Consider the following 26,441-nt stretch of genomic DNA (forward strand, 5'->3'; position numbering starts at 1 on the left):
ATAAGTTTTTAAAAGGACATTCTTAAACTTTTCTTTCTTTCCTTTCCAACATATGTGTTTTAGGGTAGAATACAATGACTTAATTTGTGCTTTCAGTTTTACTCACCTGGCTTTTGCACCATCAATGAAAATGTCAGTGTACATATTCTAAGCTAAGTTATGAAATTCAAAAAGTTTAACATTTCAATATTTTAATTGAAGTATTTACTGACAGTCATTCAAATAAAAGACATTTTATGATCTGTTGGTGTTGTACCAGACAGATAGAGGCAAAACAGCAAAATCAGTAGACCTGCCCATTTTTTTAAAAAAAATTTCTTTATGGATTAAGTTATTACATAGACCTGCCCATTTTCTTTTTAGGTAAATTCAGAATTCTACAACAAGATATCTCAATCTTCATTTCAGTTAAATCTTTAATTTAAAAAGTTGCTATATAGCCTGACTGATGTGGCTCAGTGGTTATACATTCAATTCCCAGTCAGAGCCCATGCCCAGATTGTAGGCTCAGTACCCAGTAGGGGGCATGCAGGAAGCAGATGGTTCTCTCTCATCATTAATGTTTCGATCTCTCTCTCCCTCTTCTTTCCTCTCTCTGAAATCAATAAAAACATATCTTTTAAAAAATTACTACAGCTCTGGCTGGGTGGCTCAGTTTGTTGGCGCTTCACACCAAAAGGTTGCAGATTTGATTTCAGGTCAGGGCACATGCCTAGGCTGCAGGTTCAGTGCCTCGTCAGGGCGCATACCAGAGGCAACTGATCAGTGCTTCTCTCCCTTCCTTTCTCTATAAAACCAATAAAAACATATCCTCCAGTGAGGATTTAAGAAAAACAAACAAAATCTTACTATATATTTGGAAAACATACATCCATGATTTTTTTATTGACTTTTCATCCAGCAGGTATTGCAATGCCATCTATACACAGCTTCATTAAGATTTTGTGTGCTCCAGCCATGACAATACAGTATTACATTCTGTAAAATGTTTCAGTTGCTTTTTCATTTCTAATTTTAAAAACTAGAATAAATAATATTTGGCTTTAATGAACTTACCACATCTATTTTAAATATTCAATTCCTTTTTCTTTTAACTCCAATCTCAAAATGAAACTACAACTTACTGAAAAATTTTTGTTACATAAGGCACATGATAAATTATTAACATCTATAAGGCCAAGGAAAATAAACATTTTCTTATATTTTTATTAACTTACATTGTATCCAGTTTCTTTAAGTAGGTTACTTTCTTCCATGAATCAAAGGATCCTGATATCTCAATTTCATCTTTATTGGCTCAGTGGTAGAGCATCAACCTATGAACCAGGAAGTTCAATTCCTGGTCAGGGCATATGACTGGGTTGCGGGCTCTTTCTTCCTGTGTGGGCTGTACAGGAAGTAGCCAATCAATGATTCTCTCTCATCATTGATGTCTCTCTTTCTCCTTCTCTCTTCCTCTCTGAAATCATTAAAAATATATTTTAAAAAATAATAATAAAGTACAGCTGTGGGCTAAGAAAGCAAAGCTATTTATTTATTTATTTATTTATTTATTTATTTATTTAGCTAATCTTCCTTTTAAAGGCAATGATCTATTCTGGCAAGTGTGAGCTGATACCTCATTATAGTTTTAACTTTCATCTCTCTGATGATAAGTGACATTGAGCATTGTTTCATATGTTTGTTGGCCATCTCTATGTCCTCTTTGGAGAAGTGTCTATTCAGGTCCTTTGCCCATTTTTTTTTTAATTTATTTACTTACTTTTATTTTTTTATTGCTTAAAGTATTACAAATAATAGTACATGTCTTTTTTTTCCAGTTGACCTTACCCCAGCCTCCCCTACCCCCTCCCCCACATGCCCTTACCCCCCTCCCAGTGTCTTGCATCCATTGGTTATGTTATACTTTGCCCATTTTTAAATTGGATTATTTGTCTTCCTTCTTGTTGGGTTGTATGAGTTCTTTATATATTTCGAAAATTAACCCCTTATCAGATGTATCATTGGCCAATATATTCTCCCATACCATGGGTTGCCTTTTCATTTTGGTAACAGTTTCCTTTGCTGTGCTGAAGCTTTTTAGTTTGATGTAGTCTCATGTATTTATTGCTTCCTTTGTTTCTCTTGTCCTAGGAGATGTATCGGCAAAAATTCTGCAATGTAAGATGTCTGAGATTTTTTTGCCTATGGTTTCTTCTGGGATTTTATGGTTTCATGACTTACATTTAAGTCTTTTATCTATTTTTAGTTTATTCTTGTGTATGGTGTAAGTTGGTGGTCTAGTTTCATTTTTTTTTTTTTTTTTTGCATGTACCTCTTCAATTTTCCCAACACTATTTATTGAAGAGACTGTCTTTACTCCATTGGATGCTCTTGCCTCTTTTGTCAAAAATTAATTGACCATAATGGCATGGGTCAATTTCTGGTATCTCTGTTATGTTTCATTTATCTGTATGCCTGTTCTTCAATAAATCAATAAACAACAAGTGCTGTCAAGGATGTGGAGAAAAGGGAAGTGTAATACACTCCTGGTGGGAATGCAGATTGGTTTAGCCACTATGGAAAACAGTATGGAGTTTCCTCAAAAAAATAAAAATAGAACCACTGTTTCACCCAGGAATCAAACTTCTGGGAATATATCCTAATATTACTGAAAAGTTGAATTTCTTCATCACTAGTGGGAGTGGGGTTCTGAGGGCACTGCTGGACTAAGCATTTCTAGAGGCCCCCACAGAAGGATGAGATTTGGTAAAAGGCTTTTATTTTCATGGAATTACATTCCTCGGGTTCCAAAGTTCATTTTTCCCTCAATCCATTCCTGAGACAGGCGCAGCTGGGGCTTTAGCAGAGCTAAAAGCATAGCCAGTATCTAGAGTTTTTATTCCATGGTAGAGTTGGGTCCAATGTAGCAACTGGCTAAACATCATTCCATTATGTGGAGTTCATGTGGCTGTGGGCCACACAGGCAAGTGCAGAACATGAAAGCCCAGCAATCCAGGAGTCATGGGCAAGCAGCAAGAGAAAGAGAGGGAGATCTTTCCTTATTTAGGAGCTAAGTATGTCAGATTTCTCACCCTTGCCAAAATAGGCCACTGACTTGCTCCCAGGTGTGACTGACAAGCAAGCATCTTCCCTTATTACCCAGGGCATGCATCTATTGTCCAGTCCCTTCCCCCAGTGATCTGCGGGGCACACACTTGGAGAATGTTAACTGTGGTTTCCTTGCAAAGCTGTATAAATAGCATGCCTATATTATCTTGTCTTCCCTTTGCTCCTTTCCTGTTAAATTATAATAACCAGGTTTTACAATGGTAATACTAAGAATTCCGAAACACCAATCAGAAAGAATATATGCACCCCTATGTTCATAGCAACATTATTTACAACTAGTGCACATTGAAAGGAAATTAATTAGAAGGTGGCTGGCGGGGTGGGACTGGGTGAGATGGGCTGGACACACCCCGGAACCAACTTCCTGCAATCCCTCCCCAGCTGGCGGCACCTGGGGCTGAGCCGCAGCTCAAAGGTCATCTGCAGAGTGAGCAGGAACCCTCTGGCAGGTGGAGTCCCTCGGCCTGGCTTCTGGGTATTGAGCCACAACTGGCTCTCCAACATCCCCCAAGGGGTCCCAAATTGCGAGAGGGTGGTTCTTGGATGATGCACCCTGAAATCAGGCTCCCTCCTCTCTGGTTCTGGGTGCATCACCTGAGAATGGCAGCTGCCAAGTCACTGCAGCTCAGCAGCTCCTATGTTAAGTGTCTTTCCCCTGGTGGTCAGTGCACATCATGGCTACCGGTTGGAGCGTCCGCCCCCTGATGGTCATTGCATGTCAAAGCTACTGGTTGGACTGTCGGACAGTAGCTTAGGCTTTTATATATATAGATAGCTAAGATCTAGAAATAGCCCAAGTCAGTAGATGAATGGATACAAAAGCTGTGGTATATTTACACAATGGAATACTATGCAGCTGTAAAAATGAAGACCGTCTTACCTTTGAGACAGCTTGAAGGGATCTGGAGATTATTATGCTAAATAAAATAAGTCAGAGAAAGACAAGTATCACATGATCTCATTTATATGTGGAATCTAATGAACAAAATAAACTGATGAACAAAATAGGTCCAGAGGCATGGATGCATAGAACAGACTGACACATCTCAGAGGGGAGGGGGTAGGAGGACAGGAAGAGATTAACCAAAGAACTTATATGCATATATGCATAGCACATGGACACAGACAATAGCGTGTTGAAGGACTGGGGTGGGGTGGGGGATAGGTGGAGGGGGAAAGTGGGAAAATATCGGGCATCTGTAATAATGTCAACAATGGAAAATAAACTTTACATTTTTTTGTAATAAACTAAAGCCAGTGATCGATCCATTTCCCATGTTGTTCAATCCTTTGTGTAAATTCAAATTTCCATTGGGGTCATTTTCCTTCTGTACTTCTTCCTTTAACATTTCTTGTAGTGCAATTTTCTAGTGATAAAATTTTTCAAGTGTTTAGTCTGAAAAAGTTTTTGTCATCTCAATATTTGAAATATTTTCTATAGTTATAGAGTTCTAGATTGACTTTTTTTCAGAAAAATATTTTGCTCCATTGATTTCTGTCTTGCATAGTTTCTGAGAAGAAGTGTGCTATTACTTATAGCTTTGTTTTTCTATAAGTAATGGGCCTTTCTTCTCCTTTAAGATGTTTTTCTTTATCACTGCTGAAAATAACTTATGTGCTTTGTTGTGTTTTTTCTTCATGTATCTCCTACTTAGAAGGCATTGAGCTTCTTGAATATGAAGGTTTACACTTTTTGTCAAATTTGGAAATTTTCTACCTATAATTTCTTCAAATCTATTAAAAAAATTTTTTTTATTCACTGATGAGAGAGAAAGATCAATTTGTTGTTCCACTTAATTATGCATTCATTGGTTGCTTCTTATATGTGCTCTGACCAGGGATCAAACCTGCAACCTTGGCATGTCAGGACAACGCTCTAACCAACTGAGCAACCTGTCCAGGGGGATGTTTTTCAAATATTTCCCCCTCTTTGACTTAATTTACACATATGCTAGACTAGTTGATATTTTCCCAGACCACTGGCACTCCCTTGACTTTTTTCAGTCTTATTTCTCTGTGTTTCATTTTGGATACTTCCTGTCACAATATCTCCAAATTCACTAGGCTTCTTCTGCTGTATCTAATATGCTGTTAATATCTTCATTTATTTTTCATTACAGGTCATTTATTTTTCAACTCTACAAGTGTTTTGTAGTTTTTTGACGACACTTCCAGTTCTTTCATCATGTTCATATTTTCTTCTACCTTGTATATCTATAGACTTGTAGTAATTTAATATCCTTTCTGCATTATTTCTATTTCTATTAATTTGATATTTTTTATTAGGGGTTATATTTTCCTAGTTCTTTGTATGACTGCTAAATTTTTCTAGATGGCAGGATATTGAATTTTGAAGATGCTAGATTTCAGTGTGTTCATTACAGTTTGTTGGGCTTTGTTTTGGGATGCAATTAAACTTCTTGAAATTAGTCCGATACCCTGGAGACTTATTTTATGCTTTATAGGATGAGTTCAGAGCAGCCTTTAATTAAGAGCTAGCCTGGCTCCATTATTAAGGGAACACCTCTCTGAATACTCTGTCCTGTGCCCAGTGTATTGGATAGTTTTTCCACAAACTGGTCTCAGATTGTGGGAGAACTAAAGATTGCTCTGGGTCCTCCTTTTTAGTAGTTATTCCCATTATTTCTGGTGGTTTTCTCACACATATTTACAGATCAGTCCTCAACAGAAGATTTCAGGGCAACCTTATGCAGATCTCTGCAGAACTCTCTATATGTAGCTGCTGCCTTCTCAGCATTATCTCCCAAGTTCTAGAAAACTGGCCTTCCCAAACACCAAACTCTGTTTCCTCAATGTAGTGTGATTTCTGACTTCTGTGTAGGCACCCTTCCATCTATATATATAAAAGGCTAAACAACCGTCCAACCGACCAACCATCTGACCAGTAGCTATGACACACAATGACCTCCAGCGGTCAGACGCTCCAACTGGTAGCTGTGATGCACACTGACCACCAGGGGGCAGATGCTCAATGCAGGAGCTGCTGAACTGCAGTGAACCGCCCTCTCACAATCCAGTACCCCTCGGGGGACGTTGGAGCCTGATCCCTGCAGGCTAGGCTGAGGTAATCCACCTGCCGGAGGGACTCTGATCACACTGCAGATGCTCTTCGAGCCTCTGTGCTGCCCCAGGTGTGGCCGGCCATGGAGGGACCATGCTCAAAGGCATGTCTGGCCTGTCTCGCTCAGTCCTGCCCAGTCCCGCCCCACCTGCCACCTTCTACTGAATTGCCTTTCAATGAGCACAAATCTGTGCACTGGGTCACTGGTATACTATAAACTGGAGACTACAGAAATAAATTTGGACAACGTAGGACTTACCATTCCTATTTCCTTTGTTATAGGACCACTGACTATTGTCCTGTGTCTGAAAACTGATGTTTTCTCTTTGCTATGGTAGGAGGATAAATCTGGTCCCTGTTGTTCTATGATGGCTAGAAACAAAACTTAATTCAGAGTGCTTAAAAATTTTTTTTTGGAATTGGTATTCCTTGAGAAGACACAAACTTTCCAGTTTACCCCTGAACTACTCACCTCTGAATACGGTGTTAGAATGAACAAACATTTATGTCACTTGCTTGGTCCCGGAAGATGGCTGGGTTTCCGACTGATTCAGTCTACTTTCTCAGAATTTTTTTCTCTTTCTTTTTCTTTTCTTTTTTTTTTTTTTTTTTTTTTGCTTACAGCATGAGTCACAATAGCAACTGTTCAAAGAAAAAGGACAATATTATACATATCAATCCAAATCCAAAGAGAGAAAAAGACACTTTTCCCAGGGAAGCCAAAAAATCTGCAGACACCTGATACCCAGATACATTCAATAAAACTCTTAGCTTCTCTTAAGATATTTACATTCAAGACACTTGAAGTTTTCCCAGAAACAATAGGTAGAATGTAAATTTCTTAAAGCAAAGAGACAATCTGCTGTAAAGGTAATTGGAACTCTTAAAAGGAAGGCATACTTATGACATTTTAATGGCATTTCCCAGTGGGTATTCATCAAGGGCTCAAAAACATCATGTAGTCCAGTGTGTCACCTCTTTGCATAAATGTGGTATTGATAGGGGAGACCTACAACCTGATAGATAGAGCACCTGAGTTAATCTGAAAAGTAATATTTTAAATCTTAGAACATATATACTTATATGTGAATAGAGGGTTAAGTTTTTCTTAAAGTTTTCTTTTTAAGGCCTGTGGGAAGTAATTAGGGAGTTGACTCAGCTGTAAATCAGGCAAGCAGAACCAATAAGCATGGTCAGGCTGACCCACCAGGAGTCAAAACATCATCTTGTTCACATGATCAATGTTTCTGTGTGTCTGGATCTGTTTGTGTTCATCAGATTATGTTCATTATATTCCACAAATGAGTGAGATTATGTGATATTTATCTTTCTCTAACTGGCTTATTTCACTTAACATAATACTTTCCAGTTCCATCCATGCTGTCACAAATGGTAAGAATTCCTTCTTTTTTACCACAGTGTAGTACTCCATTGTGTAGATGTACCACAGGTTTTTAATTCATTCATCTGCCCATGGACACTTAGGTTGTTTCCAAATCTTAGCTATGGTAAATTGTGCTGCTATGAACATAGGGGTGCATATATTCTTTCTGATTGGTGTTTCTAGTTTCTTGGGATATAGTCCTAGACTAGAAGTGGGATCACTGGGTCAAATGGGAGTTCCATTTTTAGTTTTTTGAGGAAACTCCATACTATTCTCCACGGTAGCTGCACCAGTCTGCATTCCCACCAGCAGTGCAAGAGGGTTCCTTTTTCTCCGCACCCTCGCCAGCACTTGTCGTTAGTTAATTTGTTGATGATAGCCATTCTGACAGGTGTGAGATGGTACCTCATTGTCGTTTTGATTTGTATGTCTCTGATGATTAGTGACTTTGAGCATGTTTTCATATGTCTCTTGGCCTTTCTTTTTTAAAAAAATCATTATATATATATATATATATATATATATATATATATATATATTATTGATTTTTTACAGAGAGGAAGGGAGAGGGATAGAGAGTTAGAAACATTGACGAGAGAGAAACATCGATCAGCTGCCTCCTGCACACTCCCTACTGGGGATGTGCCCACAACCAAGGTACATGCCCTTGACCAGAATCGAACCTGGGACCTTTCAGTCCATAGGCCAACACTCTATCCACTGAGCCAAAAACGGTTAGGGCTCTCTTGGCCTTCCTTATGTCCTCTTTTGAAAAGTATCTATTTAGATCTGTTGACCATTTTTTGATTGGGTTGTTTATCTTTCTTTTGTTAAGTTGTATGAGTTCCCTATAAATGTTGGAGATTAAACCCTTATTGGTGACAACATTGGCAAATATGTTCTTCCATGCAGTGGGCTTTCTTAATGTTTTGTTGATGGTTTCTTTTGCTGTACAAAAGCTTTTTATTTTGATGTAGTCCTATTTGTTTATTATCCCTTTAGTTTCCATGGCCCTAGGACAGTGATGGCGAACCTTTTGAGCTCGGCATGTCAGCATTTTGAAAAACCCTAACTTAACTCTGGTGCTGTGTCACATATATAAATTTTTTGATATTTGCAACCATAGTAAAACAAATATTTATATTTTTGATATTTATTTTATATATTTAAATGCCATTTAGCAGAGAAAAATCAACCAAAAAAATAAGTTCACGTGTCACCTCTGACACGTGTGTCATAGGTTCGCCATCACTGCCCTAGCAGCTGTGTTGGTGAAGATATTGCTTCGGTATACGTCTGAGATTTTTTTTAAAATATATTTTATTGATTTTTTACAGAGAGGAAGGGAGAGAGATAGAGAGTTAGAAACATCGATGAGAGAGAAACATCGATCAGCTGCCTCCTGCACATCTCCTACTGGGGATATGCCCGCAACCCATGTACATGCCCTTGACCGGAATCGAACCTGGGACCTTTCAGTCCGCAGGCCGACGCTCTATCCACTGAGCCAAACTGGTTTCGGCACGTCTGAGATTTTGCTGCCTGTGGATTCCTCTAATATTTTTATGGTTTACCCTCTTATGTTTAAGGCCTTTATTCAATTTGAATTTATTTTTGTGTATGGTGTAAGTTGGTGGTCTAGTTTCATTTTTTTGCATGTATCTCCAATTTCCCCAACACCATTTATTGAAAGGGCTGTCTTGATTCCATTGTATGTTCTTGCCTCCTTTGTTAAATATTAATTGAGCATCGTGGTTTGGGATGATTTCTGGGTTCTCTATTCTATTCCATTGGTCTATATGTCTGCTCTTGTGCCAGTACCAGGCAGTTTTGAGAACAGTGGCTTTGTAATACAGCTTGATATCTGGTATTGAGATCCCACCTACTTTATTCTTCTTTCTCAGGATTGCTGTAGCTATTCGGGATCTTTTTTTTATTTCAGATGAAATTTTGGGAATTCATCCTAGGTCAGTGAAATATGCCATTGGTATTTTAATAGGGAGTGGATTGACTATATAGATTGCTTTGGGTAGTATGGACATTATAATGATGTTGATTCTACCAATCCATGAAAATGGTATGTTCATACATCTGTTTATGTCTTCCTCTATCTCTTTTTTCAGTGTCCTGTAGTTTTCTTAGTACAGGTATTTACCTCCTTAGTTAAGTTTATTCCTAGGTGGCTTAATTTTTTTGGTGCGATGGTAAATGGGATTGTTTTTTTAATCTCTCTTTCTGTAAATTTAATATTGGTGTATAGAAATGCCATAGATTTCTTTGCATTAATTTTATATCATGCTACATTGCCGAATTCATTTATTAAGTCTAATAATTTTTTGATGCAGTCTTCAGGGTTTTCTATGTACAGTATCATGTCATCTGCAAATAATGACAGTTTTATGTTTTCTTTTATAATTTGAATACCTTTTATTTCTTCTTCTTGTTTAATTGCTATTGCTAGCACTTCCAGAACTATGCTGAATAGGAGTGGTGAAAGTGGGCATCCCTGTCTCATTCCTGGTCTTAGGTGAAATGGTTTTAGATTTTGCCCATTGAGTATGATGTTGGCTGTATGTTTGTCATATAAGGCTTTTATTATGTTGAGGTATGATCCTTCTATTCCCATTTTGCTGAGGGTTTTTATCAAGAAAGGGTGTTGAATTTTGTCAAATGCCTTTTCTGCATCAATTGATATGACTGTGATTTTTATCTCTCATTTTGTTTATTTGATGTATCACGTTTATTGATTTGCGGATATTGTATCATTCTTGCTCCGTACTTGCTCATGGTGATGATCTTTTTAATGTAATGCTGGATCCGATTTGCTAAGATTTTTTTGAGGATTTTGGCACCTATATTCATGAGGGATATTGGTCTATAATTCTCTTTCATTGTTGTCTTTATCTGGTTTTGGTATTAGGGTAATGCTGGGCTCATAGAATGAGCTTGGAAGTGTTCCTTCCTCTTGAATTTTTTGGAACAGTCTGAGGAGGATAGGTTTCAGTTCTCTTTTGAATGTTTGGTAAAACTCCCCTGTGAAACCGTCTGGCCCCAGGCTTTTGTTTGCTGGAAGCTTTTTGATGACTCCTTCAATTTCCTCTATAGTTATCAGCCTATTGAGATTTTTAGATTCTTCCTGATTGAGTTTTGGAAGGTTGTATTTTTCTAGGAATATGTCTATTTCCTCTAGGTTGTCTTGTTTGTTGGAATAGAGTTGTTCATAGTATTTTTTTTAACACTCCTTTGTATTTCTATGGGGTCTGTTGTTATTTCGCCTCTTTCATTTCTGAATTTGTTTATTTGGGTCTTCTCTCTTTTTGCTTTTTGGTGAGCCTGGCTAGAGGTTCATCAATCTTGTTTATCCTTTCAAAGAACCAGCTCTTGGTTTCATTGATCTTTTTTTTTGTTTGTTTGTTTGTTTGTTTTTGGTCTGTGTGTCATTTATTTCTGCTCTGATCTTTATTATCTCCTTCTGTCTGCTCACTCTGGGATTTTGTTGTTGCTTTCTTTCTAATTTTTTAAGCTGTAGAGTTAGATGATTTATTACCATTTTTTTCTTGTTTTTTTGAGGTAGGCTTGTAGAGCTATAAACTTCCCTCTCAGGACTGCTTTCACTGTGTCCCATAGGTTTTGGATTGTTGTGTTTTCATTGTCATTTGTTTCCACGATGTTTTTAATTTCTTCTTTGATCTGTCTGGTAACCCAATCTTTGTTTAATAGCATGCTATTCAGCTTCCAAGTGTTAGGATTTTTTTTATTGTTTTTATTGTCGTTTATTTCTAATATTATGCCATTGCGGTCTGATAAGATTCTTGATATGATTTCAATCTTCTTGAATTTGGAGAGACTTTGCTTGTGACCCAGTATGTGGTCTAACTTTGAAAATGACCCATGTGCACTTGAGAAGAACGTATATTCCGTGGCTTTGGGTGAAATGTTCTGAAGATGTCAATTAAGTGTATCTGATCTAGTGAATCTTTTATGATTGCTGTTTCTTTGATGATTTTTTGTCTAGAGTATTTTTCCAGTGATGTCATTGAGGTATTAAAGTCCCCTACTATGATTGTATTGTTGTCAATCTCTCCCTTGATATCTTCCAGTTTTTTTTTATGTATTTGGGTGTTCCTGCATTGGGTGCATATATGTTTACCAGGGTTATATCCTCTGCTTTATCATTCCTTTTAGTATAATGAAGTGGCCTTCCTTATCTCTTGTTATGGCCTTCACTTTGCTGTCTATTTTTTCAGATTTAAGTATTGTTACCCCAGCTTTTTATCATTTCCATTTGCCTGAAAGATATTTTTCCATCCCTTCACTTTCAGTCTTTGTGGGTCCCTTGTAGATAGCATATATATTGGTCATGTTTTTTTTTATCCATTCAGCCATTCAATGTCTTTTGATCAGAGCATTTATTTCATTTACATTTATAATTATTATTGATAGGTACTTGTTTGTAGCCATTTTTATTTTTTGTGCCTGTGTTGGTTCTTTCCTTTTTATTTATTCTTTTTATACCAGTCCCTTTAGCATTTCTTGCATTGCTGGCTTGGTAGTGATAAACTCCCTTAGTTTTTTGTGGGGTTTTTTTTTTTTTTTTTTTTTGGTCTGTGAAACTCCTTATTTCCCCTTCAATTTTGAATGATGTCCTTGCGGGATAGAGTAATCTTGGATTTAGTCCCTTGCTGTGCATCACTGTAAATTTCCTTTCATTCCTGTCTGGCCTGATGTGTTTCTGTCGAGAAATCATTTGATAATCTAATGGAAGATCCCTGTTTCATAACTTTCTTTTTTTTTTCTTTTTTTTTTATTGCTTAATGTATTACAAAGGGGTGTTTCATAACTTTCTGCCTCTCTCTTGCATCCTTTAAAATTCTCTCTTTGTCCTGAACATTTGCCATTGTAATTATGACCTGTCTTGGTGTGGGTCTTCAGGTTCATATTGTTTGAGACTCTGTGCTTGTGTGACTTTTTTCTTCCACATATCAGTGATGTTTTCTGACATTATTTCTTCAAATAGGTTTTCAAATACTTGGTCCTCTTCCTATCGCTCTGGCATCCCTATTATTCATATGTGGCTTCGTTTCATGTTGTCCCAAAGCTCCCTTAGACACTCCTCCTGTCTTTTAATTTTTTTCTCTAATTACACTTTAGTTTGGGTGTATTTTGCTTCCCTCTCTTCTAATTTGCTAATTTGGTCCTCCACTTCTCCTAGTCTACTGTTGAAACTTTCCATGGTGTATTTTTATTTCAGCTATATCACACTTTATTTCTTCTTGATTATTACATAAGTTGTTGATTTTTTTCATCCATCAGGTTTTTAAGTATATGATCCTTATTCTGATTTCTTTTTATGACATATTGCATGCCTCCAGTTCAATTAGCTGCTTTTAGGGTGATGCTTTTCTTTCATTTGGTGATTTCTTTGTCTACCCATTTTTACTGTCACCAAAGGATCTAGGTGTTTAGTCATGCAGGGGCTGCTCCTTGGGCAGCAGCGACTCCTCTATCTGTTTTTTCAGTGTCCTATAATTTTCTTAGTACAGGTTCTTTACCTCGTTGGTTAAATTTATTCCTAGGTATCTTAATTTTTTTTTGTTGCAATGGTAAATGGGATTGTTTTTTAGTTTCTCTTTCTGTGAGTTCATTATTGGTATATAAAAAAAAGGCATAGAGCCGTAACCGGTTTGGCTCAGTGGATAGAGCGTCGGCCTGCGGACTGAAGGGTCCCAGGTTCAATTCCAGTCAAGAGCATGTACCTTGGTTGCGGGCACATCCCCAGTGGGGGGTGTGAAGGAGGCAGCTGATCCATGTTTCTAACTCTCTATCCCTCTTCCTTCCTCTCTGTAAAAAATCAATAAAATATATTTAAAAAAAAAAAAAAGGCATAGAAAGATCCAAGATGGTGGCCAATGGGATGGCGGCCGATGGGATGGCAGGCTGCAAGATAATGTGTGAGTGTGAGAGCGAAAGGAGAGTGTGTAGACATGCAGAGAGTTTCTGTATTTGTGAGTGAGGGACAGTTATATTCCACAGGACTTTTGGGGACTGGCTGACCAGGCTCCACTGGCCAGGCAGCCTCTACTACTGCTGAAATTTCTCTCAGAGCAGCTGTCTGTGTTGCAGAGACCGTGGCATCTTGAAGGGGAGAGCAGCTGTGATTGGAATCCCAGCCTTACCTTCAACCAGGGAGACCTTGGATACCTCCCAGGACCCTACCACTACAATGCCCAGGGACCAGCTGCCTCAGCTGCGAACCCACAAAGACCAAGACTCCAGCCCCCCCAGCCACAGGTGCCTAAAATATTTGTACAGGGGTAGACAAGATGGCAGCTGAATACACGGTCAGGTCTTGGGCCTCATCACTCCGCAGATAGAAGGAACAGCTGAATTGAATAACACCCACCTGGAAGTGGCGAATTAAATACAGGTGGTGAGGCAATTCATGGACAGAAAAGTCAGAGATCACCTAGAAAGAGGTGAGATCTGGGATCAAGGCTTGAGGGAGAAATGCATGCTGCAGGGAGTCTCAGAGGAAGACTGCGTCCCATCAAATCTGTGGCCTTGGGGTCAGTTTAGCCCTCAAATGTGGAAGGGGGCTCACAGGGCTGCTGGCAGAGGGGAACTCTATATCTAAGCCCACAGCCATGGGACACTGTGCCCAGAAAGGCAGCCTGAAGTTCTTTCTCAGACTCACAGTGCTGGTGGGGCGAGGAGGGGGTAGAGAAAGATACAGGTTGGCACAGTCCCTCTGTTTTTTTTTACTTCCTTGTTTGCTAAGCCCAGTACATAGGATTTTCCCATTAAAAACACTCACTGAGACTGCAGGGGAAAGCTGTTTTTTTGTGGAAACTAGGGATCAGAATAAGGAGAGAGGAGCAGGAAACCAGCTCTGGGTCAGTCCGTCCCTCCCACCCAGTATTAAGTGCAGCAGGGAAAGAAGAGGCAGGTCAAGGGACCATTTGGTTCTGGAAACTAATCCAGAAACACTGCCACCCAGGGGTTGTGTCAGAAATTGACTCTGTAAATACACTGAAGGCAGGCAGAGAAACAAAGTGAGCAGAGAGATCCTGCCTGCTTGAAAACTAGGTTGTGGCTTATGACACATAGGAGCGATGGATCACAGGGAACTTTAACACCGTGCTGATTACTTGACAGGAAAAAGACCTGCCAGGCAGAGCAGTAGAGAGGGGTCTTAAAACAGACCCCATGGGTCATTGAAGCACCGCTGAAGTGAACAACCTTCATTACTTCACATTTTTATTTTTATTTTTATTTTATTTTATTTTATTTTATTTTTTCAATCTGATACATTTAATTTTCACTGGTCAGTAAAATGCACTGGTACTAATTTGGAGTATACTAGGGATTCAACTTTTCACTTTGGGAAATCAGGAAAAGAATCAGGCACTTAGCCTCCATCCTATATGATATATATTTCAGCCAAGTAGTAGATAAGAAATTTATCTTTTTTTTTTTTCTGTCCATCAGATTATTTATTCACTTGATTCTTAGATTCACTTGTTGATAGATGCATATTTGTTGTTCATAATTTGTATCTTTACCTTTTTCTTCCTCTTCCTCTTCTTAAAGGATACCTTTCAGCATTTCATATAATCCTGGTTTGGTGGTGATGAACTCCTTTAGCTTTTCCTTATCTGTGAAGCTCTTTATCTGACCTTCAATTCTGAATGATAGCTTTGCTGGATAAAGTAATCTTGGTTGTAGGTTCTTGGTATTCATTACTTTGAATATTTCTTGCCACTCCCTTCTGGCCTGCAAAGTTTCTGTTGAGAAATCAGCTGACAGTCGTATGGGTATTCCCTTGTAGGTAACTGAGTTTCTTTCTCTTGCTGTTTTTAAGATTCTCTCTTTATCTTTTGCTCTTGTCATTCTAATTATGATGTGTCTTGGTGTGGTCCTCTTTGGATTCCTTTTGTTTGGGGTTCTCCGCACTTCTTGGACCTGTAAGTCCATTTCTTTCACCAGGTGGGGGAAGTTTTCTGTCATTATTTCTTCAAAAAGGTTTTCAATATCTTGCTCTCTCTCATCTTCTGGCACCCCTATAATTCTGATGTTGGTACGCTTGAAGCTGTTCCAGAGGCTCCTTACACTATCTTCGTATTTTTGGATTCTTTTTTCATTTTGCTTTTCCGGTTGGGTGTTTTTTGCTTCCTCGCATTTCAAATCATTGACTTGATTCTTGCGCTCCTCTGGTCTGCTGTCAGGAGTCTGTATAATATTTGTTATTTCAGTCTGTGTATGCTTAATTTCTAGGTGGTTCCCCAATATAAGATCAAGGGTCTCATTAGTTTTCTTATAGATCTCATTAAGTTTATCGGCGGCTTCTAAACAGTTCTTGAGAGACCTTAAAAGTGTGGTTCTGAACTCTATATCTTCTATTGACAATTTTGTCCTGTTTCTTTGTCTCTGCATTTTGTTATGCTTCCTTGGTGCACCCCCTAGTGGTCTTTGTGCGCAGTCTTATAAACCTTGATTGTTGTAGCTAATACCAGGGAGGGTTTGACCTCCAGGCCAAGTGGCTATGAGAATCAGCTGTGTCTGCAGTGAGAGAACTTCTGTCCTCTAGGGAGGTGCTAATCCAGCCTTTGCCTGAGGCTATCTGGCAAATGTCTCTGTGCAGGGCTTGTGCGGGGCGGGTCGCAAAGGATCAACAGGGTGGGCCGGAGAGAGCAGTGATGGCCGCTCTCAGTCCTGTCCCCAGGGGCTCTGCCTCTCTGAGTCCCAGCAACGGCTGCATACCTCGGAGAGAAAGCTGCACTCTGTCTGACCAAAGCCAGACAGTCCCGCTTCTCCCATTTGAGTCTGGGTCCCTAAAGACTCGCCCGGATCTGGAGCTCAGAGTCTGCGACTCCCTCCCAATTGAAAACGCCAACCGCGCCCTCCGCCGCCAGCCCGCTCCGCGCACTCCGCACCTCAGAACTTGACTTCAGCACTGCGCCTCCTCTGAGTGTCCGTATGCGTTTTTCTTTCCTCCTAGTTGTAGGACTTCCACTCAGCCAGCGTTCCTGTGGTTCTGGGTGATGTCCCTTCCGTTTTTTGGTTTTACTTTTGAAGTAGTTGTTCAAAGCAGCAAACTCCGGCGTTAACCTATGCCGCCATCTTGGTTCTCAACCCTCACTCACACATTTTTATTTTTTATCTTTTATTTAAGCAACTAAATTTGTTTTCTTTTTCTCATTCTATTTTACTTTTACATTATTATACTAGAGGCCTGTTGCATGAAGAGATTCATGCAATAGGCCTTCCTTCTCCTGGCTTCTGGCACCGGTTTTCGTCTGGCACCTGGGACCCAGGCATTTGGTCCCAGAGAAACCAAGCCTCTCCAGAATTCAGTCGTCTTCAGTCTTCAGTCGTCTTCAGTCTTCAGTCTTTGCTCTGTGCCTGTATATGCAAATTAACCCCCATCTTTGTTGGGTTATTTTGCATACTCATCCTGATTGGCTGGTGGGTGTAGCGAGTGACACCAATTTGCATGTTTCTCTTTTATTAGTGTAGATTTTTATTTTTAATTTCTATTACTATTATTTTACCTTTTGTAAAACTTTTATTTTATTTTTGGATTAGTGGTCTACATTCTATTTTTATTTTTATTTTAGCATTATTTTACTTTATCTCAATTTGTCCTTTATGCCAACACTCTCTTCCTCACTTTTCCCCTTTTTGGTCCTGTTTTTCTGACTTGTTCCTGCTTTAGTTTTTATCTATCCTTTCTTTTGACTCCCTGTTAAAAATTGAACTTACTCATATATCTAATTTCCTCACCCCTGCTCCAAGTCCATGCACACTTCTCTCCTCTCTTTCTTCACTAGGCAAATTTTTTTCTTTTCTTTTTTTCCCCCTTTTCTTTCTTTCTGTCTTATTGTTTGTTTGATTGTTTGTTTGTTAGTTTGGTTTTTTGTTTCTTCTATTTTTCTCTCCTTGCTTGTTCTCTTCATCTACTAATAGCTTAATTAGTTTCAGTCAACAACTCAGGCTTATCTACTCTCATTTCTCTTTTTCCAAAAATAGATGAATACATAGATAGAATAAAGAAAGGGAAAAGAATTTTATATATATTTATATATATATATTTATATTTATATAATTTTTATATATATTTTAATATAAATATATATTTTTAAACATATATTTTTCTCTTTTTTTGTATTTTCTTTATTACTTTTCTTATTATACACTCATTCTCATTCTACCTCCTATATACTGAATCATGGACATTTCCCCACTCATTCAATTCCTTGACCTTACATTCTAGAAATAAGCTCTGCCTCTTCAGATTCATCTCAGTATTTGTTGTTTGGGTGTTTGTTGTTTGCATTTTTTAGAATAGTTGTTGGTTTTTCGGAGTTTTCTCCCCATATACATATATTTCCCCCCCTTACTTTTTCTTCACTTTATTTTCTCTCTTACATTTTTTGTTTATCGCAATATCATTTTTACACTCTTTTCTCTGGTAGTCACCTTTATTTGGGATTATTGGTATGATGAATACATTTGTGTTTGGTGCCCTGTGTGTTGTGTCTTTTCATATTGTATTTTGTGCCTTTAAGTCAACGCAGGAGAGAGAGAGCTATATAACAAGAAACCCTGAGAAGAGCGAACATGGGGAGACAAAGAAACAGCCCCCTTATGAAAGAAAAGGAGGAATCACTGGAAAAGGAAGTAAGTGAAATGGAGGCAAGCAATTTGTCAGACAAAGAATTCAGAGCAATGGTCATAGGACACTGAAAAGGATGGAAGAGAAATTCAACAATATGTGTAAGAATCCAGAGGAAAGGAAGAAGAACCAAGAAGAAATGAATGACATTGCTGCAATAAAGAACACAATAGAAAGCAATAACAGACTAGAAGAAGGGGAGGACCACATAAGTGAGCTAGAAGATAAGGTAGGAAAAAAAATACCCAAGCAGAGCAGGAAATGGAAAAAAAAACTTAAAAATCAGTAGGATTTTTATCAGCAAGTTTATCTATATATATAAGGGAACTTTGGGACAACACAAAAGGAAAGAACATTCATATAATAGGTGGACCAGAAGGAGAGGAAAATCAGCAAGTATTAGAAAACCTTTTTGAAGAAATAATGACAAAAAAGCTTCCCTAATATTGGGAAAAAAAACTGCCGGAGTCCATTCATTGTCTTCACTAGCTGAGTTTAGACAGAGACCCCCCCAAAAGCTAGTAGCCCTTGAAAGTCCTAGTAAAGGTCAGCGCTTGAAAGTCCTAGCAAAGGTCAGGGCTGTGCACCACCCAGTTAATCTAGGAACCACCCAGTTAATTTAGGTAATAATAGTTGAAGCATCCCCACCTTAGTTCCCTTAATTCCTTAGATACTTATGTAGATCCTTGTTGATTATTAATCAGATACTCTCGGAAATCTATTGATGAGCTAATCAGTTACTCTGCCTACACTCGGAAATCTATTGATGAGCTAATCAGTTACTCTGCCTACACTCGGAAATCTATTGATGAGTTAATCAGATACTTTTGTCTATTCCTGGAAATTGTCTGCTGATCTGTGTGTCACTGAAACCTCCTTACCCTAAGGGCTATTCCAGATCAATAAAAGATTGGAGCGGCCTGAGCATCTGAGGAAGTCCTTCGGGACTTGCCGCCTGATCCCCCAATATTGCAAAATTATCTCGTGTCTTTTTCTCTCATTTGCTGTGTGGCTCCTCTTTCAGATACCAAACCCTACTGAACGCAGAACGTGGAGGGAGTCTCACTCAACATCTGGCGCCCGACGGGTAATCTGGAAGTGCAGGCCTCGCTGGAGCGAGAAAAGGAAGTTTTCACCGAAAAGGTGTGGAAAACTCACCGAAAAAAAGGTGAGGGGAAGTCTACCGCACGCAATGCCCAGGATCAACTACAGAAGCCCGGGTCTGTAAGTACACTGGGAACATTTTCTTAACCAGGCTAACAAACGGGGCAGGATTTGGCTTTAAGAAAGTAGATTCGGCTTTAAAAAGGTATATTTGACTTTTAAAAAACTAAGAAACTTTATTATAGACTTTTGATTTGCATGTTTAAAGTATTAAAATTTTATAAGGTAATATCTTATAGTTTTTGCATGTTATTTTAGAACATAACCCTTGGTTTCTTGAAAAAGGTACATTAGATCTTAAAAGTTTGCCAAAAAAGTTAATCAGAACTTGCCAAAAATTGTTTCCCCTTGTGGAACACGGCATTTCATTTCCTAGAGGCTTTAGGAGAGGTCAAGGAGGATAAATCTCCTCCCCTTGCACCCTCCACTCCTTAAGAGGAACAGAAAGAAAAGAAAAAATGGGAGGAATGGCCTTCATGGCTCCACCTCCATGTCCTAATCCTGAAATGTTTAATTCTCCATGAATAGAATCACCTGTGCAAAAAGGCCAAATTATAAAGAAATTGGAATATTAAAAGGTACTCCTTAAAATCAGGCTGAAAAAAGAGTGCCATGGTCATCTTAATGTGGTTTCTTGTCCAAATTAAAATCTTAATTTGTATTTGGAATCTAAAATCTGTAATAAGAAATGAAACCCTGCTGCCAAGTCCGCCTCTGGTGTGGAGAGATTCAAAGGTGGCAGGAAAAGGCAGTTATAAGCTCTCCCACAATGAGATTACTTAATGTTTTATTTAAAAACTACCGGAGAACATGTTTGGAACATCAAACTTTAGCTAAGATAACCTTGAGTGCTAGCCATTGCTTTAGAAAGAGAAATAGGGAAAAACTTAAAATGTCTTTTTCAATTAAGCATGACTTTGGGAAAAATATGCCATCTGAGTCATTTGCTGAAACTTCCCCAAAAGCAGGATGTGGGGAAAGGGAAGAAGGAGCATTTGGCGACCCAGATGGGATGCCCCCTCCCCAAGTATTCTAAAGTCAAAGTCCTTCTAGTAATTGAAAAGCTTTTACAAATTCATAAATGCATCTGGGATTTCTGTGCACATGTAAAGGGAAAAGGCCAGCTTAAAAATGAGTGCGCATAGTTTTGAGCTGAACTTGACCTTTTGCTGTGTACAGAATAAAAACCTGAGACTGTTTTGGCCTTAAAAATGGTGGAGATGAACCTGAGAAAGAAATGCAGACAGGTTTCCCAAGGTGATTTAAAGTAGCTCTTTTGAAATTTTCCACCCTGAGGCAAGTACCACCAGGAAGTTGATAGTCAAGTTTACATGTGAATAGCTATGGGTCTGCTTCTTGACTTCCCCAGCAGGAAAATTGTGACCATTTTGAAATTTAGCAGCTATGCCAGGCTTATTGGCTGGAAACTTAAAACTTTTAAGTTCAAATCATCTAAAAGTATTGAGATTTACAATACTGAAATGTTGATCTGAGTATGCCTAGTATGAAATCTAGAAGATAGAAGTTAATCTATTAATTGAAAATGCCTTATATTTTATTTGAAATGTATCCTTAAATGTAAAAGTATTGATTTGAAAAATGCTAAGTATTTAATTTGCTACCTAAGATTTAAAGCTCTGAAAGTTTAAAATGCAAATTGAATCAGGAAAAATTAATTAAATATCTAATGTATAACTTGTTTTTGAAAAAATAGAATGTGTTTTCTCTTAAATGATTAGGAATTCAAAATATATTACTTCTTAGTCTGATTTAAAAAAAAGAGGATTAATTTTTAAGATCTCAACTGAAATTTTTAATACAAAAACCAGTTTAAATTTGATTAATATTCTTTAAGATAATTATAAAAGGCATAAACAGCTAATAAGATTTCTGTTTGTCTACAACATAATGTTGGCCATCTACCTTTTAGGGATTTTGGTTTGCTCTTCCCTTGTTTATTGTGAGAATAAGGAAATCATCTTTTCTGTCAGAGAACAGTGTAGATAGCCACAATGTTGGGCTGCGTGACTTGGCAGCCGCCATGTTGGCCGCATGGCTCACCGCTCTCCCTGGGGGCCGCCATCTTGAAACAGCAAAGGCCCCTCCCTCTGACATAGTCAATCACAAAAGGAATGTCTGCTCACTGAGGCAGGATGGGATTTCAGGGGTGGAGTTTTAAGGCGGAGTTTTACTGCGGAAATGCGGATGAGGCAGAAAGTGTGCTTGCCTCTCAGATTTATTTAATACTATTTTTAAAAAGATATTTATAATGCTTAATAAATTAGCAATCACGGTCTTAATATAATTTCAGTGGTATGATAGGCCAATGTTTTCAGCAGTTGGCTTTATAAGGGCCAACAATAGAGCTCGTATTTCTTAAAAGGCTTGTAGATAGAGACATTTTTAAAAGATATCTAAAATTCTCAGTAGAACCACAGTTATACATATATCATAAACAAATTAAGAGTAATTGATTCCATGGTCAAGACTAGATCCTATCATGTTGAGAACTGTTTAAAAAGTGTTGAAAATGTTTTAATTAGATATGTATTTGACAGTTTTTCCCGAGTGCAGTATTTCAAAATATAATATACTGGGTTGCATAAGGAATTTCTGCCAAATAAAAGAAAAAATTGATTTATTAGTAGCAATGTCTTTATTTAAACTAATAAAAGCTCCTCGCTGCTGCATTTTAAATTAGGCTGGAAGTGAAGCAGTGTTTGCATCTCGTGTATCAAAATAAAACTTTACTAAATTTACTAATCTTTGTAAGCAATTGAATCCTAGTAAAGTAAAATTCTTCTAAAAAGTTACTGAAGGCTTCCCATGATCCCTCTGTACATGCAAATAAGCCAAAGAGTATATTCTTTAAAAATATAATTGCTAACATTTACAGATTGTTGTTAAAATACTAAATCTGACAATAATTAGTCACCATAAATGAAAAATCACTTGAAATATATAGCTTTGCGACAGTATTTGTTAAAATATCAAAAGGCAACCATGTTCCTTACATTTGTTGCTGTGTGAGAAAGAAAGCTGTCTGGAAGGAAATAAAAAGAGGTTTCCTTCAGATGTCTAACTAAAATTAAAAATCAATATATTGGGCCTCATAAGCTAAATTAAATAATTTGTGTTTTGCCTCCTTAAACAAAGTTTATGTAAATTTACTTAAAGACTAATACCAGAAATTTAATTAATGTCATTTACTGTCCATAACTTAGGACAAGTAAAGTTAAAAGAATAAATGTTATTTCAAACTGACTTAAAATTGGCAAATTGGGCTAAGTGGATATCCAGGGGAACTTAGCTGTCACCTATTAAAATATAAACTACTACAATTTTTATATAAGACCTCCATCATTATACCAAAAAATATTAGACAGGAACCAATTCCTGGAGCTTTAACTGTTTTTACTGATGGGTCATCAAATGGGAAAGCTGCCTATCATACTATAAATTCTGACCGAGTCATACTAACCAGTCATACTTCTGTGCAAAGAATTGAATTAAAAGCTATTAAGGCTGCGTTGCAAGATTTCCAACAGCCTGTTAACATAATTTCTGATTCCTCTTATGCTTCGGGCCTAGTAAGTAGAATTGAAACTGCCCGGTTGAAATGGTTTAGTGACCAAAGTTTATTCTTACTATTTAAGCAAGTTCAACAGATTGTGCAGCAGAGAAAATACCCTTTTTATATCACCCACATCAGGGCTCACAGCATATTACCTAGCCCATTAACTAAGGGAAAGGCACATGCTGATCAATTGGTTGCTTTATTAAAAGAGGCTTCAGAGTCTCATAAGCTTTTAAAAATCCCAACTTGAAAAACAAAAAAGGGGGATGATGGAGAAATTACCTACAGGTAGGCTGCACCTAGCTTTAATTACTCTAAATTTTTTCACTTGTGATGCTAATGGAAAGACACCTATGGAGCTACATTGGTGTCAGAATAAAAGGAACAGCCCAGAGACCACCTGGGGCATGGTAAAGTGAAGTATGGTAACAATTAATTCAGGTAAAAACTGTAAGTTTCATATGTCTTAGACGGCACATTTTTCCTTTACCTGGGAAGGACAGCACAGCTGTCCGAAAGTCAGAAGGATCCAGTTAGCGTGTCAACTCAGTGCTCTGGAGACCCAGAACTGTAATTTAGATAGCATACTGTCTCTGCTTCTGTAAATTTCTTCTTTTTTTGAAAACTAGGTTCCTCATTCCAAACCTTGAGTTTAAAATTAAGTTGTCATGACCTAGAGCAAAGAATATTCTTACATGGTATTATTCTACAAAGTTTTATTAATAATTTTGATGCTTTAAAACAGTATATTGTGCATTTATCCCAAACAAACTTACAAATTCTTTGAATGTTTGGCAACAATTTAATATTTAAGGACATAAAAGGATTTATTCCCTTCCACTGTGTGGAAGGCCTCCTGGGGAAGGCACTTAAGTATTCTGTATTGACCTCTCTCAATTTTTTTTTTTTTTTTTTTTTTGCCAAAAGGATTCCAGTTGTCTACAGCTGTTATGTAGGCTCTCCGTTCAAGCTGAGATCATGAAAAGCTGGTACCATAGATCTGTCTCTTGCCCAATGGCATAAGCTGGGCCCTTTCTGGAGAAGAAACCTGGGTTCCCTATGATCAATGCCGGGACCCCGCCAGCAGGCGAGGGGATCCAAAGGCAGTTGCTGGGCATGGAGGCCAGAGGGACATAGGTTAACAAGGAGACAGAACTGAACCTCACATCACCCTACTTGGCCCAGAGATGACTGGTAATCAAAGACAGGTAAGACCCCACAGGGTGGGGCGACCTAAGACAGGCACAGTCGGGGGCCAGTAGGAGAAAACTTGGGGATCAACAGAGGTGGGGCACAGATCCTCACCCCCCCCAATGGTGCAGGGGCTTGAACACTCGCCCCTTTTGAGGAAGGTCTCCTGTCCCTATGGCTGCTTCTTGCTTCGCATGCCCAGCCAAAATCAGGAACCAAAAGAAAGAAGAGACTTGGTCCAGTTGAAATCAGAATCCAGATAAACGGAGGCTTGGCTAACAGACCATATGTCTAAATCTAGCCTAGAACAGGAATGCTAGAGCCTTCACAAGGACAGAAAGTGATCCTTTCAATTAATATTTACAGTGTAAATTAAGATCATTGTTAGAATATTAAATTTGACAGTAAAATAGTTGTCAAGTTTTCTAATTAATTAAATTTGGCTAATTTGAAATAAGTAATTGTTCAAAAAGTATTAACCAAAATTTTCATTTCGTGGTAAACATGCTATGAACGTAAAGCATGTTCAGGTTCATTTTTTTATGCAAAAAATTAATATTTAAAGCTATCTAGACTGCATTATAAAATTTCCAAGAAGCCTCCTAATTAAATCAAAAAAAGGGGGATAGTGGGAAAATATAGTGGAAAAATGCCATGTAAGAAAATAGATCTTATAACTAAATTAAAATTTTTTTGTTAGCGAGACACCCAGAAAAAACACACATTGTGCCAGGGTAAGCCAGGGAAGATCATTTTAAAGAAAAGACCCCAAGTAAGGTTTTTTCCTTTAACCTTTGGTCGAGAATATGTTTGTATACTTTCAGAGAACAACTCCAAGACCATGTGGATTCCTGCAACAAGGGATCCCGGAGAGAAACTGACCAGACTGCTCCAGCCACAAAGACAGGAGGGACAGTTCAGAGATTGAGATGGTGGAAGACGCCTTGCCATGCTAGCAGTCAGCAGCTGTGCGGCGCTGCAGGGTGCCCAGGACCAAACCAGAGAGGACCGGACCTGCATTTGTCCACCATCCAGAACCAACATTTCATTGCTGGCATGTACACATGAACTTTTGGACATTGAAACATGGACTTAGAACTTTTGGACGTTGAAATTGGGACTTGATTATTTTTTAAAGAAAAAATAAGGGGGAGATGCCGGAGTCCATTCATTGTCTTCACTAGCTGAGTTTAGACAGAGACCCCCCAAAAGCTAGTAGCCCTTGAAAGTCCTAGTAAAGGTCAGGGCTTGAAAGTCCTAGCAAAGGTCAGGGCTGTGCACCACCCAGTTAATCTAGGAACCACCCAGTTAATTTAGGTAATAGTAGTTGAAGCATCCCCACCTTAGTTCCCTTAATTCCTTAGATACTTATGTAGATCCTTGTTGATTACTGTTAATCAGATACTCTCGGAAATCTATTGATGAGCTAATCAGTTACTCTGCCTACACTCGGAAATCTATTGATGAGTTAATCAGATACTTTTGTCTATTCCTGGAAATTGTCTGCTGATCTGTGTGTCACTGAAACCTCCTTACCCTAAGGGCTATTCCAGATCAATAAAAGATTGGAGCGGCCTGAGCATCTGAGGAAGTCCTTCGGGACTTGCCGCCTGATCCCCCAATATTGCAAAATTATCTCGTGTCTTTTTCTCTCATTTGCTGTGTGGCTCCTCTTTCAGATACCAAACCCTACTGAACGCAGAACGTGGAGGGAGTCTCACTCAACAAAAAACAAACACAATAATTACAGAGAAACCCAAATGGCAGCATAGGTAAACACCGGATATTGCTGCCTTGCACAACCACTACAAAAATACAACTAAAAGACAAAACGGACATCATCCAGAACCACAGGAAAGCTGGCTGAGTGGAAATTCTACAACTAGAAGGAAAGAGAAAAGCACACTGAGACTCAGAGGAGGTGCAGAAGTAAAGTGCAGAGGCACGGAGGCGCACGAGGAATGGCCTGGCAACTGAGAATGCGGCGCACATGGAAAGGGCTTGCAGATGAGGACGTGGCGCATGTAGAAAGGGCTGGCAGCTGAAGACATGGCACACATGGAAAGGGCTGGAAACTGAGGACACGGTTGTCTTTTTCAATTGGGAGGGAGTCTCAAGCTCCTGACTGCTCTGAACTCCAGTTCAGGGCGAGTCTCTGGGGACCCAGACTCATACAGGAGAAACTGGACTGTCTGGCATATGTCGGAACGCGAGGGTGGCTTTCTCTCAGAAGTACTTGCAGCCATTACTGGGACAC

General features: G+C 38.5%; 1 protein-coding gene across 1 annotated transcript in view; it reads left to right on the top strand.

The window, feature by feature from the left end:
• The window catches only part of LOC308515454 (uncharacterized protein), a gene marked incomplete at its 5' end in the record, with an annotated part of 44,288 nt that extends 18,471 nt beyond the window's left edge, over window positions 1-25,817 (top strand). Inside the window, 3 exons of the mRNA XM_081086034.1 lie at window positions 13,701-13,868; window positions 19,277-19,476; window positions 25,009-25,817. Of these exons, the coding sequence (XP_080942160.1) occupies window positions 13,701-13,868; window positions 19,277-19,476; window positions 25,009-25,252 (612 nt within the window). The 3' untranslated portion in view covers window positions 25,253-25,817. The remainder of the gene's footprint in view (window positions 1-13,700; window positions 13,869-19,276; window positions 19,477-25,008) is intronic.
• Between the last annotated feature and the right edge of the window lie 624 nt (window positions 25,818-26,441).

This window comes from Myotis nattereri, assembly GCF_964212035.1.
Source record: "Myotis nattereri genome assembly, chromosome: 3".
Lineage (NCBI taxonomy): Eukaryota > Metazoa > Chordata > Mammalia > Chiroptera > Vespertilionidae > Myotis > Myotis nattereri.